Here is a 20603-nt window from a genome sequence, read left to right on the forward strand (position 1 = left end):
TTGTAACCCACCTCCTTGATAGTAATGATGAAGATCAAATTGTATCCTATTCCATATGGGGATTTGTGAACCAACCTAATAGTACATTAGTCAGTTTGCAAAATCTCAATCAATTCTCAAAAGGTCAGTGCACATTTTCCAACCATTTTTTGCAAAAGAAGTCTTTGTTCTTCTCGCCAAAAATCCTTTAAAATATGCTTTCAAGTTCTAAAGAAAACAAAATGGAAATTGCTTCTGGGCATCCTGCTCATAAACAACAAACTATAGTTTTTGCAATTATTGAGGTCCTCCCGAACAAAACGTGGTCGCAGAGGAACCACAAGAAATGTTCCAACTGCAATTCTAGCAGTTTGCATGATTTTCCTTGAACCTCGAGAAACTAACAAACTGCGAGAAATCCCAGAAATCCATCCATTTTTCAAGTTTTTTTATTGACACAGGGTGGTGTTTGCAGCCAAACTTCACTCTGCAGGTGAATTTGAAAAAACAGGCATCTGTTTCTCATTTTGCAAAATACTTTTGTCCACTCAGAGTTATCAGTTGAATGGGTCAGGATAACCAAACCTGGCCTCCTGAACAGTCATTCAGCTATATGTTGGATCAAAATACAGTGTAGGTTTCCTCTTTTATCATGTTTTACTAATTGAAGAGTCATTTTGATGACTAACAGGATCAGTGATGCTAGCCATTACAGACTACAACACTTGGGTAAATGAAACATCAGAATAATTTTGACTTTTGTTCATCTGTGCTAGTGTGATGACTGAAGGATGTCCAGAGAAATAATGAATTAGATAATTTGCATATTTAAACATAGTAATGGCTCTCCAAAGTGATACGCTTTTTAAGGGGCTGTTGCACATCTGATTAGGAATAATTATGGTATGACAAATAGTTCCACAAAAGGTTGGCTGCAATGGCCTGGTAGTGGCTCTTCCCTCTTTTAACCTCCCCTTTTACCTAAGCATAGTATTTACGCCATTCTCTTCAAAATATAGCTATTGCTAATTTAAAAAATAAATGGCATTGTCATTTATAATGCCAATAGCTTAATCGCTCGCAAATGCGAGACCTATTGCATTTGCACCCACACAGAGCCACACACAAAAAGCCACCTACACACACATACAGAGCCACCCACACACACACAGAACCACCCACACACACACAGAGCCACCTACACACACACAGATCCACCCCACACAGATAGAGCCACAAACACACACAGACAGAGCCACACACACACAGCCACACACACACACACACACAGCCACACACACACACACAGAGCGCCACACACAGACAGAGCCACACACAGACAGAGCCACACACAGACAGACAGAGCCTGAGCCACACACAGCCAGAGCCACACACACAGACAGAGCCACAAACACAGATAGACAGAGCCACACAGACAGAGCTACACAGACAGACAGACAGAGCCACACACACAGACAAACAGAGCCACACACAGACAGATAGAGCCACACACATAGACAGACAGAGCTGTGCACCAGGCTGGAGTCCTTAGATAGCTTAAACTGGCCTCATTCAGAGGTCCATCGGCCGATGCCAGCTTGCCAATCCGAGGCTGGTCAGCAGTTTCGGAAATGGCGGATTTACAATTAAAATATGGATGATGTGTCAAGCATCTGAATGGCCAGGCTGCCTTTACAGCTTTGGGTCTGCCCCCCCATCTATCTAGTGGCTGCTTCACTGCAGGTATAATTCACATTCTTCCTATTATCCCTAAAAGACTAAAATAGTTTCCAAAAGTGTGTTTTGTAGAACATTTTTGTCCGGCAGCTCCTCTCTCCCATATTCCCTTTGAACAAAAGCTAGCTCTTCGCAGGCCCCTCTACCCCCTCAGGCCACTGGAGGGAGGCATTCGAGAAATGCTGTCAAGGCCGCTGAGGGCCTGTCGATCGCCACCTGCTTGCCAGCGTAAACATCGGTTAAAAAATATACAACACCAGTTTTGCATCCGGCTCGCGCAAGATTGGAAAATGTTTTGGTTTTTTGATTAAAACTGAGTTGCACATTGAACAGATGCTGTCCATGTTCACGTTGACCTTCCGCCCCGCACCATGAAAAATGTGCGGGCCTGAAGCACGTCGATATCCATCCACAGAGCAAGGAACCGCGCTAGTCAAGCAGATGCTAAAACAGCTCTTTAAGAGGCTCGCTCAGCAGGTTTATTTAATCGCTAAACCAACAGCCAGGCGGTTACACTTTAACTCTGTACATTGCGTGTTTACCCTGTTTTATGCTGAACTTTCAGTGCGGCGGCATCTAGTTTTCGCACAGTCAACATTCCAGCTGGCACACTCCTTGCCCTTAAAGCGCGTCTCGGGCCGGTGCTGCACTTCTGCCGGCAGTACCAGGAGAGCAAACAGTGCCAGCCGGAGAGGACAGGGGGAGGAGACCAGAGCAGCAGCCGAACACAGGAGTACCAAGGGAGCCGAGAGCAGGGGGAGGGGACCAGCAGCAGCACCAGCCGGGCCGTGTACATGGTACCATGGTGGACGGGGATGATGCCATGAACACAACCATTTTTCTCCGAGGCCAAGCAGAAATGCCTCGGAAAAACACAGCGTCATTTTGGGATTCGGGGGCGTGTTTTTCTTTCTCTCCTCTTCCCATTGGCTGGAATGTAAAATTCGAGCCAATGAGAAGAGGAGAGAAAGAACATGAAAAACACGCCCCCCAATCCCAAAATGACGGGGCTTAAACTGACAGACGCCCCTCTTCTCCAACGGCTGGCCTCTGTTTAGGAAGCCAGCCAATGGAGAAGAGGGGCGGGTTCAAGCCCCATAATAAGGAGACATAAGATCTCGCCAGCGAGACTGCGCAAGCGCAGCCTACGCAGGCCGAGACCTAAAAAAGCCATCACTGTACCCCCTCGTATGGATCTGTAACTCAATTTGTGGTGTGTGGAGGCTCGTCAGTATTTTTTAAGTGTTTCCGGAAATTAACAGAGGTAATTCCAGAAAATCAACAGAGTTGCCGATATTTATCAGGTTGCTTAACAGACAGGAAGATATTCCTTCAATTATAGCATTTTTTTGTAATCCCTGAAGGATATTAAATGTATGTGCCCAACTAGTGTCAGATTCCAGAACCAGAGGCATATTAAACTGGCTTCTTCAAAGGTGGAAAATAAATAATTGAACATGGAGACAATTTAGAACTTGTTCCTGTCTCCAACCTTGAAGGTGTTTCTAAATTCTATACAACAGCATTGTCAGTTCTGAAAAATAAATAATGATATTAATTACATGAAAGCATGCCAAATGTATATAGAAACCTCACAGTGTCAAGGGCTCAAAATGCAGATAACAAACATAACTATCAATATCTGCCTCAGCAGACTCAGTTGTCTATGTACATTTGTTCTGCTGGTAGCCTAAATCATCAAAAAGGTTTAGGGACAATGAACATAACCTTGAAATATGTCAACTCAGATATACACAGTGCATGTGATACTTACATAGTCATCTCATCAGGTAAAGCTTAATTTTTCAATTGTTCAGCATTGAGCACTCAAGGCACCACCTTAGTTGAGGACACAAAAAACAAAACAAAGTATTTTATCTCATTGAGCCTAAATGTAATATGAGCACTGATCCTGATGTGGGATACACTGGTTTCAACCATAACTGTAAAAAAAAAAAGGGGGCCGATTACGATTCCGTTGGGAAATCCCTCCGTTCGAGTCAGATCCGTAGTGCTTTCTGACCGACTCGCACTCCGGGGCTCCGAACGCCCGAGTACGATGCGAACACATGCTTATGGACACGGCTCGCTCTGAGTCCCATTGAAGTCAATCGGAGCCTGTTGTACTACCAGTACATAGGCTCCCATTGACGAAAAAGGTACGTTGCGCAAAAGGGCACCCCATGTAGTGGGTCTGTGTCTGTGCCACTGTAGTCTGTGCCACCCGCACCATACATGCACATGTTGGGGGGCCCTTGGGTTCCCCCCTATGATCGACTCGTAAGGCTATGGGTGAACGGGGGTCCGGCGCAGAGACCCAAAGTCCGCTTCCCAGAGCTTTTAAGAGTCGGAGAATCCATCTCGATCCGGCTATCCGAATCGTGCGTCGTACTGGCTCAGTTGGAATTCAACTCAATTGCACGGCACGATTCACTTACGGCCGACATGTACCGAGAGGTGCGGACCCAGAAAGGTCTCGGTTGGCGATTTCACGTTTCCCGCATCGTACTTGCACGCTCGTACAGTGGTACGAGTCGATCGGAAAACACACGTCCGGCTCGTACTTTTCCTGGCCAGATCGCATTCGGAGCCATTCTGAGCAAGATCGGAATTGGCCCCTATATGTAATTTTACACTGACATCAACCAGATCAACATGGTATGAAATTTCAACCATACACTTGATTTCATTAACTCCATATTGGTGAGCATGTTACTTACCTGTATTAAAGGTTTTTCACTGTGTTTTTCTTATAGATTCATATTGTGCCCATCCACACACAGGAGAACATACAGAAATGTACTGCCCAGGGATTGACATCACTCAGAAATAGTTGGCATAACACAATTACATAAAGAAAGACAATGCTGATGACATCATTATGTATCTTTAATTCAGACACATTAATGCTCATTTCTTAAACTGTTAGGAAGAAAACATAGTGTGCTTCATAATCCAGACCATTTGATAAGCAAAGTCTCTGTATCGACATTTGATAAGTATAGTTACAGGTAAGTAACATTTCGCTTTTATAGCATGAATGCTTGAGTCTAGTGGGATTTAAGAAGTAAATATAGAGGTAGAGAGGGTACTCCATCGCAACAGAGACAGAGTTACATCCCTGCCAACATAGTGGCTTGCCCACCCTATGTAGATGTGGACGGACCTTACATTTGGCCACAGCAGTGATTACTCTGTCCCCACCATGGCCAAACTTTTCCAGTGCCCTGACAAACAAGGGTCATCAGTGAACTGTGCATTTCTCTCTCTATAATTCCTAGCTTAGAACAGGGGCTTGTGATCTTTCCATAATAATACATTTCAGACAGGCCAACACAGATTGAATTTAAACTGAAATACAGTATATTTATTACATTCACAGGAGCCTTCTGATGCAGTAAACTCTCTGAATCTGCGCATTGACATAGGCCTTCAAAACGTTGGCACCAAACCTGTGCTCAATCCATACTCTTCAACATCCAGCGAATACTTTGTAAGTATGGATTAGCAATCTTGGATGCAGTGAATTGCTTCATGAAAATGTATTTTGGCGTGCAATAATAATATTAACAATAACAACTACAAAAAGAATAATATGTTTTTATGTATTGCTACAGACAGCACTTTTGCCACTTCTACACACTGTGAATAACGTGTCAAGATTGCCCCAATTTAATGGTACACAAGTAAATTAGGAGACAACTGAACAGCTGTGGGGAACAGTGGTTAATTTTCATTTTAGCCCATCTATAGATTCATGTAGCTCACTTTTCAAGTTGAATGACTTCTATGCTGTTAGGGAGAGAGACATGCAAAGAATTGGTTTAAGAAGAGCCAGCTGGTAGCCAGAAAACGAACGTGTGGTTTCCTTTCTAGTAGAAACAAGCATTTGCAATGTAACAGGTCTTCGATTTACGAGAGTTTGAGCTATTGGCATTGTAAATGGGAATGCCTTTTATTTATGTGTTGTTTTTAAAACAAATAAATAATGCAATGCCTTTTATTTATGTGTTGTTTTTGAAACAGATAAATAAAAGGCATTGTCATTTACAATGCCAATAGCTTAAACTCTTGTAAATGCGAGATCTATTACATTGCAAATTCGTTGGGCGCCCCTACTATAAATATTTTTTTTTGAGAGTTAGGTGAGAGGGTGCTATACCCTAAAATGCAGGCAGGACAAAGCTATTTGAGAAAATAGTGCTTGGGGGCTGTAATTAATGCCTATTAAGTAACAACACAGGTAACAGGCGGTGTCCTTATGGGAGGATACAAAATGACACAAGGCAGTACTAAGGAGGGACTACTAAGGCTATTCTCCAAAGAAAAGCCACAGTTTACAGTGGAAAATGACACACATCAATGAAAAATATGGGCAGAGAGTGGGCAGAGCTTGAAGTCCATACCTGAACACAGCATGCCTCACAGAGCAGCGCATGCGCTGCCCAGGTGCGACCGGAAAATGACTACTAAAATTCCACTCTAAAAGTAAGGATTCCAAGCTAAGGGTCTGGAAGTAAAATACAAACCTGACCTCAGAAATCACACGTAGAGATTAATGCGTGCTTGGTTTGGTGTCTAATGACCAATTATGTAAATTATATATAAATAACATGAATGCATATTATGATGGACATGTTAGTGGACAACAAGCCCCCTTAAGGTACCTGAGCTTTTTCTGTAATTTATAAGCATTATACAAATGCGAAAAATAGTCGATGTTTTAGAACCAACAGTGAACCATTGGAGCATAAGGGCCCGAATCACCAAGAAAGTCATGCATGTGTGCAGTATATAATACGTATATTATGACTCCAGAAGTCTTACAAATGTCCCTACCTATGCACAGATCATGTGATGCACATACAATATTGGAGTAGGCCTCGTTTCATCTATACCCCCTATGCAGATTATCTGAATGTCATTTATTTTAGCATGCTTGCAAACAAAAATCTGAATTTCAGAAATCTATTTTCATTTTCATTAATGTCTTCAATGAAACATGTTTTCTATTAAATGTTTTCCTTCCTACACATGCACTTCAAAACTGAGGATTAGGCATGCACTTTCTCACACTTGCTGCAGGACTTACGCATGAACTATTTTGGTATACATTTAGGTGTTCAGATGGCAGATGTGCAGAATGCAGTATCAAATGAATTACAGATGTTTGTGAACACCGACAAAGTTACAACTGAGTAGTTCACTTAATTTTACAACATTCCTCTGCGCTAGAAACATGAACCTCTACACATAGAGAAGATGCTTAAACCTTTGAAAGTAATGCAAACCTTGACTACTTAGCGCTGATTAAAAACCTTTGTGATTCAGGCTCAAAAATTCCAGGTGACGAAGGTGCTTTCAGACTAAGCCCAAAGGTTATTCTTCCTGAGTCCATGTCTCCTGCTGTGGCAAAACGTCAGAAGTATGCCAAGCTCTTGAGCTGTCTAAAGTCAGATCAGAAGCCCGTATAAACGTCATGCAGTTGGTTTTAAGCAAGGACAAGCTATCTGGCTACAAACCAACACTGGTGACTTAGTTTATGTATACAGCGTTTTGTGAAACGCCGGTTGTCCTCTTGCAATAACTCCAAAACGCTCTTTGCACACACATCAATGGATAAGATGAAAATCCAAATCCGGCATTCATGGCCGTGATATTCCTTACAATGAAATAAAAACTTAGGGGCATATTATCAAGGGGGTTTATCTCCGCTTTATTGGCTTTAAAAGCCAAGAAAGCGGAAATAAAATGATCTCCCTATTACCTAGCTGTTGCTAAAACCAGTTAGCGACAGCTAGTAGGAGATAGCGACCATCTTGGGCCCCGCTTTGCATGTCAGTGATATTTATCACTAATGACATGCAAAGTAGGCATGCCAAGATGTTAGCGACTGGAAACAGTCGCTAACATCACTATCTCCTATTACCTACTTTTGGAGATATTCGCGCTAAGCGCGAATATCTCCGAAAGCTAACACCTGCCCCTGAGCAGTTCTTAGCCATGTTATCCAATGGTAGGTGGATAACACGGCTAAGAGCATTAGCCCGGTAATGCATGAATATCGCTGACTTTTCAGCAATATTCATGCATTTCGGCCGATTTTTATCGCTTAGGAGATAATCCTTGATAGTAGCGAGGTTCCTAAGTGATAAAAATCGCCGCAGCTCGGCGATAAAAATATCGCCGCTAAACCAACATAGCAATAATTATCGCTAGTTGTTGGTAATATGCCCCTTAAATATTAAACTATTACCTCAAATTCCAAGTTTCCTTCTGCGTAGGCAGTTAGTTCTACAGTGCAAATAAATGATATGCCCCATCAGGTACCTGAGACAAAAAGACACATTACTGTGTTTTATAAAGCTTTCCTAGGCACCGAGCCACTTTGTATTTTTGGCTACTTTAGGTTGAATCGAAATTTGCCTAGCTTACGTAACGGTAAGTTTCAATTCTATTAAGGACACGGAGGCGAGGATTATGCTATATCTTCCTTCGCTTTATTAACATAAAGACACCACAGCAGCTTAGGAAAAGATATAATAAGGACAAAAAATGCTTTAAACATAAAGCATTGACGTAATGTTCAACAAATCAAACAACAACTCCCAAGAGTCTCTTTGCATAACAATAGTCCATAGTCCTTCCACTCTGTCCATCATCACTATATAACCGGACTTCTCATCATCTTCCTCCTCTTTCTTCGCGCAGATCACGCTTGAGCCTCATTGGTCCTGTTTAGCACCGTCGTTGCCTGTCGAAAAAGGAACAGCATCAGCGAGGTGGTCCAGGAATGCGACAACAAGGCGAGGAGCATTCAGTGATTAAGACAGTACCGACAATGTAAAGGAAAACGCTTTACTTACCGCCATACGGGTGGGTAGAGACACCACTGTAGCCCGGGTGGGATAATCCTCGCCTCCGTGTCCTTAATAGAATTGAAACTTACCGTTACGTAAGCTAGGCAAATTTCGATTCTATGTCAGGACCGGAGGCTTCAGATTATGCTAGTTCAAAGCTTACTTACCACCAACTGGGCCAAATCCACCACCGGCTTAAAATAAAACCTCTTAAAGGTGGAATCCGAGGACCAATCTGCCGCTCGCATCAGGTCCTCCAAACGAGCACCTACTGAGAATGCCTTAGAGGCCATGGCCCCCCTGGCGGAGTGTGCTCCAAAGAGAGAAGTATTGATGCCCTCTTCTTGCATGACCCACCGCACCCACCGAGCAATAGTGGGCGAGGAGACAGCTTTGTGTGGCTTCCGCAGGGCAATCAACAACTGACGCTCGCCCGGAGGGCGCAGATCCAAGGTCAGGTCCTCATATGCTTTGAGGCATTGCACGACACACAACTTAGGAGTGTCAAGAAAAGCTGGATATGAAATGGAACGCGATGACGTTTTCGTGCGTCGGCCTACTGTAAAAGTAACCCCATCCGGGGAAAAGATGCGTGCAGAGACATCCAGCGCGCGCACGTCAGAGACGCGCCTACAAGAAACCAGACATAACAACATGGCTAACTTCGCCGACAGCTCTTTAAGAGACAGATAGGAATTGGCCGGCCACGACAGGAACAAATTCAGAACCAAATTGATGTCCCAAAGGACGGAGTACCTGGGTTCCGGAGGCAGCGCGAGGCAGATAGCTCGCAGAAGCCGGCACACAAAAGGATGTTCCCCTACTGGATGGCCATCGATGTTGTCATGGCCAGCCGAAATCGCCGATCGAATAGCATTGATCGTCCTATACGCTAGGCCCTTGTCGGCCAAATGCGCCAGGAAATTCAGCACGGGAACGAGGCCTGCGACCAAGGGATCCAGATCCCTTCGTAAACACCAACGCATCCACTTAAGCCAAGTGGATCTGTAACGCTTCGTCGTACTATCGGCCCATGCTTTGGAGAGCAAGTGCTCAGCCGACCCCGAAAGGCCCGGGAACGACCAGCGTCTCCTGAGAGCCTCCACGCCACGAGGCGGAGAGAGTTCTGCATGACGAGGGGATGCGGTTCCCGATCCAGATTTGTCAGGAGCAGAGGAAACAGGGGGAGTAGGATTGGAAAATCCCAAGAAGTTCCAGAAGAACCGGAAACCATACTTGAGACCTCCAGAGCGGTGTAACCAACACCAGCTCCGCACCCTGGCGGCGTATTTGAGCCGTCGTTTGCATGATCATGGAGAACGGGGGAAACGCAAACGGCCGTTCCCGACTCCAATCCTGTAAGAACGCGTCCGTGGCCTCCACTAGAGGGTCCGGCCTCCAGCTGTAAAACCGCGGCAGCTGGTGGTCGAGACGGGACGCAAAGAGGTCCACCGAGAAGGGGCCCCAGAGGGAGTGTAGCCACCGGAAGACTTCCGGATCCAGTTTCCACTGGCTGGCGTCCCTGAGGTGTCGAGAGTGCCAATCCGCTACCTGATTGCACTGGCCTGGCAGATACTCCGCCGTCACCGCAATGTGACGAGACAGGCAATAATCCCAGAAGTCCATCGGCAAGTCCGCCAAGGCGCGGGACCGAGGACCTCCTAGATGGTTCACATAACGGACCGCCGAAATATTGTCCATCCGTAACAGGACACAAGCTTTGACCGAATCTTTGGTCCAACAACGAACCGCGAAGGAGCCCGCAAGGAGCTCCAAACAATTGATATGTAATTGTTGTTCTTCTGAAGACCAGGTGCCGCCGGTGGAAAAATCCCCGCACCGGGCGCCCCAGCCGGACCTGCTGGCGTCGGACTCTATGATCAGGTCCGGAGCCGAACCGAAGATCGCCCGACCATTCCACGCCTCCATGTGAGACAGCCACCATGACATCTCCTCCTTCACTTCGTCCGTGAGGGGAACCCACTGATCGTAACTCATCCCACGGCGCAGATGTTGCGCCTTCAGGCGTTGGAGAGCCCTGTAGTGCAGCGGGCCTGGGAAAATCGCCTGGATGGAGGACGAGAGAAGACCCACCACCTTGGCGATATGTCGCAGGGACGTACGATCTCTTGCGATCGTCTGCCGAAGCAGGTGTCGTATCTTTGCGACCTTCCGACCCGGCAGACTCAAGACCGCCTGCACCGAGTCCACCACGAAACCTAAAAAGGTGATCTGCTGAGTGGGAACCAAAACCGACTTGGAGCCGTTGATCACAAACCCCAGTCTCTGGAGCAGGCCGACAGCTTGACGCAGCTGGCCCGCCAGCACCTCTGGGCACTGCCCCATGAGGAGGATGTCGTCCAAGTATACTAGCATACGGACCCCTTGACTTCTGAGAAACTCCACCACCGGGTGGAGGACTTTTGTGAAGCACCACGGGGCCGAAGAAAGACCGAACGGCAGAGCGGTGAATTCGAACACCCTGTCGTCCCACAGGAATTGTAGGAAACGGCGATGAGGGGGGTGGATGGGGACGACCAAGTAGGCATCCTTGAGATCTAGTCTCACCATCCAATCCCAAGGGAGGAGCACGTCTCAAAGGAGGTGGATACCCTCCATCTTGAAGTGACGGTAGACCAACCACCCATTGAACTCTTTGAGATTGATCACAGGTCTTTTGCCCCCATTCGTCTTGTCCACTAAAAAGACGTTGCTGAGGAACCCATGCGGATGGCGCGTTGATAGACGGATGGCTCCCTTGCGCAGCAAGTCCGAGATCTCTCCGTCTATCAATCGTGCGTCTGACTCTGAAAAAACCATCGGGCGCGTGGGCCTCGCTTGAGTGGGCTGGTCGTAAAACTCGATATGGAAACCTCGTACAGTCTGCAAAACCCAAGCGTCGGCAGTGAGCAATTCCCACTCCTCGTAAAAGCTTGCCAGCCGCCCCCCAATTGGAACCTGATCCAAACAAAGTACACTTACCGGGGGCATTTCCTTGTCCGGAGTTCTTCTTGAACCCTCTGCCACCGAAGCGCTGTCCCCTGGTGGGGAAGTTGGTATAGTTGGCAGAGGTCTGGTATTGACCTCTTCCGGAGCCTTGTCCTTTGTTGTTGGTCTGCTGACCACGGCCGATCGCGCGGCCCCTACCGCGACCGGCCCCTCCAGAGAAACGCTGGTGGAACACTCTCTTGATGCTAGACTGGGCCTTTTCCAGCGACGTGAACGTATTCACAAACTTGCCCAGCTCCCTAATGAAGGGCTCGCCGAAGAGGCCTCCCTGGGCCACAGCACCCGCCTCCGACGAGGCCAGGTCCCCCAACTTTGGGTCCAGCTTGATTAGGAGCGAACGCCGCCTCTCAGTGGACCGGGCACAGTTGGCGTTGCCCAAGAACACAATCACCCTCTGGGCCCAATTCGAGAGCACCTCCGGTGAAATGGCGGTGCCATTCGCTCTAGCCTCCTCCGCCATGTCGAGAATCTTCGTGGCGGGCCCGACCGCATCTAACAATTTGTCCTGGCAGGCCCGCCAGGACCGGTCAATCCCTTTCCTGGGGTCCTTCATAAACTTCGCCAGGAAGGTGGCCATCTTGGGATCCAATTCCGGGGTCATGGCCACTTTCCCTTCCAAAGTTGGCCGAGGACACTCCCCACGTAGGCAACCCCTCGCTTCCTTCTCCAGGGGCTTGCGCAGCCTGCCCGCGACAAATTTCGCCACCGTCTCCCCCGGTGCCCAGGCCGCGGAGCGGGGGTGGACTATCTCGTCCGGGTCCAGCATGCCCGACTCGTCCCGGGGCATCTCCTTGGCAGAGGGCGCCGGAAGCCAAGATCGGGTTGACTCCCCGTCGTCATCCGAGTCCGGAGAGTCGTAGATTGGGGAGGCGGGGGCCGTAGACACGTCCCCCGAAGCACTAGGGTCCACCAAGGGCGCAGGGGGCACCGCTGTCGCCTTAGCCAGGAAGGCGTCTCGAAGACGCTCAAAAGCGCCCCTGTCCACACCTTGGGCCTCCGATGATGGCCCCTCCTTACAAGGCCTCTTCGGGGCGGGTGGCAACCCGCCGGACGTCCCCGGGGGCTCGGGGGACAGAGGCACATGCGCCGCTGCCAGCTTCGCGCACTCTTCCACGATGCGGGCAGAAAGGCGGTCTTCCATGGGGCCTACCACCTCCGTCACGCAGCGGTAGATGGAATTGTCCACCGCCTGGTAGAACTCGTCGTCCTGCAGATAGGGGCAGGGTTCCTCCTCGTATTCCCCCTCCATCTCGGAACCAAGGGCAAATGCGGGGCACCCAAGAGGGCGGCAACCGAGAAAGATCTCGAATGTGGGCAGGCCAAGCGGCTGCGATCACGTTTTGGGCCAACTGACGTGGCAGGTGGGCTGCACCAACCCCCAAGCGCGCAGACCCTCCTCGCCGGGACCGGGTCGTCGCACCCCTCAAGCGCGCTAGGCCACACTTCGGATAAAGAGGTGCACAAAGGACACCCGAAGGTGATTCACGCGGTCAGAGCCGCTATACAGACCCCAACGGGGCGTCAAGAGTAGGGAAGTACAGACCCGGGGCACCAGGTGTCAGAGGGGTACGCGAGGGCTGGCTCCTGCGCAAGCAGACTCCACGGCGCGGCTCCTGGCACTGCGGAGGCGCGCCGAAGGGTAGGCGAGACGACAGGCCGCCCCCTGGCGGTCTATGTACACACCGCACACAAGTGGGAAATAAAGTCGCGTAGGAACGAAGAACGTTCCCGCAACCGGGGACTCTGTAAGGGAATAAACCATGCAATGAGTCCCCCAACGATCGTACACAATACAACCAATCACATTGAAAAAGGGAAAAATATAGGAAAAGCACTTATCTGGCTGCGGGAGCAGCGAAGAAAGAGGAGGAAGATGATGAGAAGTCCGGTTATATAGTGATGATGGACAGAGTGGAAGGACTATGGACTATTGTTATGCAAAGAGACTCTTGGGAGTTGTTGTTTGATTTGTTGAACATTACGTCAATGCTTTATGTTTAAAGCATTTTTTGTTCTTATTATATCTTTTCCTAAGCTGCTGTAGAGTCTTTATGTTAATAAAGCGAAGGAAGATATAGCATAATCTGAAGCCTCCGGTCCTGACATAGAATCTCTGATCAGAAAAATGGTGCTGTTTATTCAGTCCTCTGGAGATTAAGGAAGTAAGGTTCCCCTCCATTCTCTGATGGTTTTGTAGTAGCCGTGACTGTACAGGTACTTTTACATTTCACATACTGTGGCTGTATATGTACTTTAATTTTCATTTATTAACCCCACTAATATACTATTCATATGTACTACATTTCAAAATAAATATTGTTTGTCCCATTCCTTGTTTGTGCTTCAGATTCCATTCACAAAAGACTGTGGAAACGATGACGAATGTTTAGCGGATCTCATTCTTAAAGTCAGTCAGAAAAATGATGAAAAGTGAGTATTGTGTCACAATTATCTCTTCTAAATAGAATTCTTCAAATATTGCTTTTCAAGTAGCATTTTTATTTCGTTTATGTGTCTTTCTAACAGCCATGTTTTAAAATCAAAACACCGGAACTTTTGTCTGTGATTAAACTTCTCACTTCTGAAAATTCATGGTACATCTTCAGTAATTTCTTGGCAAACATGCTTTGTAGAATGTTTTATGAAGCAGAGCTATGAATTCAGAGGTAGTTCACACCCTAAACGGGAATAGGACACGACTTCTTACAGAAAAATTGTCGTTATCATGCATTTAATGACTGTGCTTTCCATAAAATCATCATTGGTCAAATACTTTATAAGCCCGTGCACATTAAACGTAGGAAGTTATTCAAAAACAGATTGTATAGAGAGTAGTCTTAAATGGTACAACAGGAACATTAAGAAAGTGACATCTAATTTCACAACAACCAATGAGATGGTGGGTGATAGATTAAATGCAGGGCCACTGGAATCATGCAGCAGGGTTGAGTAAACTATGCAGAAAGAAAAGGCAAATCATGCGCCATAATACAGTATTACTTAACTGTTCTGACGTTTTTACGGTTGTTAACACTGCTGGGCATTAGATGCACCTCATACGTACCAGTTTAAGACTCAGATATAGCAATAACTAACAGAAAGGTGATCAGTCAACCTTAGCAAGCGAAGCAACACGCGTTGCTGCGTTTTTAGTAACTTTTGAACCATTTCTGCTAAAAACATTTTTGTTAGTAAAATCTGCTGGTTATGTAGCAGATGATGGATTATATGGCAAATTAACAATATTGTGAAAATGCTGCGTGCACACATCGAATAATTCCAGTGGCGCTGATTGTGTGTGTATGTTTTTTATAGAGTGCAATCCTAGTTATGAGGCAAATAAGCTTTTCACAGAAACATAAGAGGCTATAGCAAGAAATGTCAAGACATGGGAGATGTGGGTTAAATGCTTGAGGGGTGATCAGTGGAAAGATGTTAGGGTGCAGCCAGAGGAAGGAAAATGCAAATGAGGTGGGAGGGAGCCTGTAGGAGCTGGACTGGAATCGTATTACAGATCATCAGAGAGTAATAGAAGGATTTATGTCTGGTCAGCTTGTTTTTTTTGCTTTCCATTATTGCGTTGTTGCCACTTGGGGAGCAGCGAGAAATTCTGATGTTCATGACCAGGTAAGGCAGTGTATTAATGCCTAGAGCTTTGTGAATCAAACATTTGAATGTAATGTGGGCTGATTGAATTGAGTGTGATTGTTTTGAGTGTGATTCTGACAAGCTTTTGGACACCCAGGAACAGCTATTGAACACCAATGCTGAGCAGAGGATGCCTTTTAGAGAGGTGATGAGGTATCCTAGGACTTCTATCCTGCTATCAAATAGGCATTGCCTCATCAAGGTGTGAGACAGCAGGACCAGTGCTTCAAAACACCTTTTTCGATCCTCTTCTACCTTTCTTCATCTTTCCTACCTTATTTAATCTGCCTTATAAACTTCCGACACCTCCTTACAAATTCCTGGAGCTAGATAATTACTCTACTTATTATGTCCAGCCTTCCCCACATGCTTCGCTATTCCCTCACAACTAACCAACACCCTCCCTCTACCACGGCTTAGCATGCAACCTAATCAACACAAGACCATTGAAAAAAAACTACCAGAACATCCAAATCCTGAAGTCAGCTCCAGGCTGGACCTTCTCTCCATCACTAAAACATAATATGGGACAACACAGGTGCCCACTTCACCAGGCCATCCCATCTGCCTTCCAAATCATTAGAAGCCATCACATTAAGGAGACTTTGTAAGAGATGTGGTCGCTATCAGGAATCATAACTCAGTTTAACTCATCCACTGCTCACCTTCTTCAACTTATTAATTTTGGGTGCCCTTAACATTTGGGTCAACGAACCAGACTGATCTTAAACGGCTTTCAAACCTAGAATCCCTGAACGACCTGTAAAAACAAGTCTTAGGCCCTGAGCACAAAGATGGTCACCCCCTCAAAACAATCTTTGCCTCGTCATGGCACATCTTCATGCCATTAAATCAGCCTATCAACTGGAGTGTCATCCATTTCAACTTCAATCTTCCCCTCACTGCTCATACACAACTAATAGTAATCAACACATCCCATTCCGATTTTTCGGATTTAAAATATATACCACACGAGTTGAATGAAATATCTTACTATTAAATTATAAACATTTTCTACAGAACTTAAAATCTATAACATGATAAAAAATGTAATGCTTGAAATGGAATACTTCTGCGTTTTACACATTAAGACAATAACATATCTTTTTCGCACATGCATTGATATGTTGATGAATGTTAACATTTTTTGTAAAATGTATGTGAGAACCCCACATTAATTTACAAGGTTTCGATTTTCAACAGCAAACCAACATATATTGTCAGTAACAAGAACAGAAGACTTGTATTTAGCTTAACATTGGAGAATACAATGGAAAGTGCATACAACACCAGAATAAATGCATTTTTTTCAGAGAACTTGTTCTTTGCTTCATCCTCAGTACCTGTAAGTATCCAACTTTTCCTATGTGTGTTCTATCTTTTTTATATTAAATGTACCTTCTCCATGTAGACCATGAACATTTGGAGACCTTAGTGGAGATCAAGTAGTTCCTTAGTACTATGGCTAGAAAAAGTGATCTTGGGTAGACTGCAGGAGCTTCACATTTGTCCTATGACTAGGTGTATTTATTTCTTTCATTTTCGATGTTCAGTGTCATATGTATATATGGGTCTGGTATAACATACATCAGAATGCTCTGAAACAGAATATAAACATTCCAAAAATAGTACAATGGAGACATAATGACGGTACATAGACACATAGTTGTATAAAGCATCATTATTGTGGTTGGAACACGAGGGGGTGTGTTTGAATGGACCAACAGTAGTTGTTATTATTAAAGGCTGGTCTGAAAATACATAAAATAGCAATGTTGTGCTCTGGAAAGTCACTTGAACAAGGATAAGGGTGGCATGGCGCTTCTAAAGAGAATATATATTTAAGGTAAGTGCACATTATGATGCTGTCTCTCACCATTATTCTTGTCCTAGTTGAATAATGATATGTGATCCCCCAGTGAATGTTGAATATTTGAGTACCAAACCAGCCAGGAATGCCCCTAAAGACAACCACTAATGCATAAAGACTACATTTTGCCTTCCTTGGAAGCCTTAAAAGACATTGAAAGAAGGACAAAGACTGCTCCAACATTATATCCTCTACTCATCTCCATCATTTCCTACATTTCCATGATGATCAAGACCCATTCCCAGATGTAATAGGGTCCTAAAGAAATTGTTGCAGCGCATATTTAATATGTTCCAAGACGATGTGCCATATGTGCAGCTGTTAACGCTGGACACTGTGGTGTCCCTTAGGAACATAAGAAAACTTGTCAACATTAAATACAATTTAAGTAATGGTAAGATAGTTACAGTGAATTTACTTGTCCTCATGTATATTTTTATAAAGGGAATTTATATAGTAAGAACCTAGCTGCAAACTAATGAAGTGCTGTACAGAAGGGGGACAGAGAGGTGGCCGGATAAAATGGAGGAACAACAGGTGATTATTGTGTGGTGAAATGTTCTCCGAAGAGAATAGACTTCAGATCCTTGGGCAGGTTAAGGAGGGTGGGTGATGTTGCATATGTACTGAGATGTCGTTTTTGGTCTTCTTGGATTCAAGAATGAGAATGTTGTTGTTGCAAATGTTGTGAGCTCCTCCAGGGAACCTAATCTTGGTTGCCAGGTACGGTAGGTCTACATGTGAACAGTTTTGTAGATGAAACAGATGATTTGAAAGTGAAGCAGGCTAAAGGGGTAGCCAGTAGAGCTCCTCAAGGGTGGGGCGTGGGTGCAAGTTACAGTTAGTGTATTTCTGTGTTTATTTTTAGTTAAAAATGTCAATATTGTCACTGACATATTCACCTACTATAACGTCTTGTTACCCTTTGTTTTTTGTGTGAATTTCTAAGGATTTTTCAAAAACAATAACAGATTGTTTTACCACAGCTAACCTTATTTTAACCTTTGTATTTTTCTGTGAAGTTCTAGGATTTTTTTAACGCAAAGTGGGATCTACAGCTAATCTCCAGAGGCAGCCAACCCATACTGTACACAGGCTTCAGCCATGTAGAGAAGGGAGTTGGTAAGCCCCTGCAGGCAACCAAGCTCTGTGTCCAACTCCCCGCAGGCAACCAACCCCACACTGCCTACAGCTTCTGGCCTTGTGCAGTGAAGGTTAGCTACAGGTCCAGGCCTGCCACCAGGCCCTGTGGCAAAACTCCCAGCAGGCTGCCCACCCCAGATCAAGCATAGCCATTGGCCTGCACAGCATAGGGTTGGTCTCTCTTAAGCCTTATTTGGCCCCAGTGACCCCATTCCCGGTGTCAAATACAATTTAAAAGGGGAGGGGTGAGTGTTCTAACTGATATTTTCGCCTAACTCTAATCTCCCTTTTTTCAGAGGGTTAAAAGTGTGCTTTGGACCACGATCTAGCTTTCTGCTAAATTTGGTGGGATTCCGGGCAGCTTTATTGTGGTATTGCTGTTCAATTTTACTATGGTAAAATTAATGGGGAACGCATTTTGAAATCCCCCTTTTTTCTCAGCCCCCGCTTGATGGACCACCTTGAAACTTCCCAGGAAGGAGCTGAGGTAGAGCAATATTTATTTTGGGACGTTTCAGGAAAATTCGTCAAACGGTGCCAAAGTTATTAGGAAAACAAAAAATGCTTTTCCTATGTAAATATGGTCCTAACTATAACTACCTCGATAACTAAACGAGGTCCATAAAACTCTGTGGACCTCGTTTGCTTAACACACATATATATGTGCATATCTATATATACATATAGATATATATGTATATCTGTATGTATATGTATATTGCCCATTGCCGTGCCTTGTGTCTGTTTGTACAGCTTAACATCAAAATAGAAAAATATATATATAAATGGATATTTCACCACTATATATGTATAATTGTAAAGTTATATTAAGTATTTTAGAATTTAAAAACATAATCATTATCTATTATCAAACTTTTAATGCAAATGTAAAATGATTCCAAATTAATACAAAAGCATGTCATTAAATTTACTTAATATTAATTAAATATTAAAATACTGAGTGTGAAGGTGTACTTGTTTAATTTGATTATAATATGTATAAACTACATCGATATGTTTGACTATTTATTTTTTTATAAATATGTAATTTGATAACTTAATGTAAGGAACATTTTATTATATTAGTTCCAGGCTAATATTAATTATTTTAAACCAATTTGTATTTTTATTTTACATAAAAATATTGTATTTTTAAAGAATGTATGCACTTTATAGTTTTCCTATATTTCACCATACGAAGATCTCTGCCTCTGTTGGCTCTTATGGTTTCATCATTTAACTATTCAAAAATCTAAACTCCGAAAAGATTTTCAGTATGGAAACTTTCAACTTCAGTACACCAACCTTCTCCTGTTACTCATTTAGCGTAATTTGAAAACCACAACCTTCAATGTTTTAGAGGTTTTTTGGGGGGCTTTGTTTATTGATTGTTTTTGTATAACACTGGGGCAACTCAGGGTTTGCTTCATAGGACTTTAATAGTGGCTTACAGACATTGGGGAAAAAGATATCCAGCTATGCCTAAATCAATGTAATTAAGGGAAGATCAGATGTTGGACATGCCAAAGGTCTGTCAGAAGATTTGGATATATAGCAATGTAGCTAGTAGAGTATGTTTAACAGCATTGTTCACTTGAGGGATCATTGATATGTCAGTGTCGTGAACAGTGTCCAAGCTCTAAATACACTGAGACAGTTTCTGGGGGCCCATGGAAGGAGGCCAGAGAAGTTAAATCGATCTCCTTGGCATAAAAGCAGGATCTTTTTCATGTCAAAATTGAGGATCAAGTAAATCAAATAAATTTAATTTTTTACACAAATGTCATTCCTTGTGTTTTAGGGGGTTTACTTTATGATACAAATACGTATAGTGTCCCTGGTTGTAGCTTCCAAATATTTTATTAAGAGGTATCACATAGATGTTAAAAAGGGTTTGGGGGAAAGCTGATCCTTGTTTGACTCGTCAGGTGATGTTGGTTGAGTGAGATAGGAACAGAGCCAGTTTAACCTGGTGAGTCCTGTTAGCTAAGAATGAGGCAAACGATTTGATGGCAGTTACATATTTTGTTCGAATGTGTGAAATGTCGTTGCGAGATCGACAAGGATCAGAGCACAAGCATGTCGTTGAACCTGAGAGGCAAGAATGTTTCACAGATAACTGTAGAATCTCTTCCTCAACAGGGCAGGAACCAGATTGAAATGTACTCAAGTTGCCATTCTGTTCTGAGAGAACACTTGTGTATTAAACAGAGATTACAGTAATTTGGCCAGACAGGAAAGTACAGAGTTCAGATAATCATTCTAATGAGTACCCAGGTCTGCAGAGTAATCACAGCATAATTAAACAGCAGTAAAGCATTGACGCACTGCCTGTTACATTTTGGTAACGGCTGGGG

General features: G+C 44.5%; 1 protein-coding gene across 2 annotated transcripts in view; it reads left to right on the top strand.

The window, feature by feature from the left end:
* ITGA2 (integrin subunit alpha 2) overlaps positions 1–20603 on the top strand; it is a 616173-nt gene that overhangs the window by 493934 nt on the left and 101636 nt on the right. For both annotated transcript variants that reach the window (XM_086960619.1, XM_086960620.1), the window contains 3 exons: positions 5099–5209; positions 13933–14015; positions 16437–16578. In XM_086960619.1, coding sequence (XP_086816745.1) covers positions 5099–5209; positions 13933–14015; positions 16437–16578 — 336 coding nt within the window. The remainder of the gene's footprint in view (positions 1–5098; positions 5210–13932; positions 14016–16436; positions 16579–20603) is intronic.

This window comes from Lissotriton vulgaris, chromosome 3_1 (genome assembly GCF_964263255.1).
Source record: "Lissotriton vulgaris chromosome 3_1, aLisVul1.2, whole genome shotgun sequence".
In the NCBI taxonomy this organism is placed as follows: domain Eukaryota; kingdom Metazoa; phylum Chordata; class Amphibia; order Caudata; family Salamandridae; genus Lissotriton; species Lissotriton vulgaris.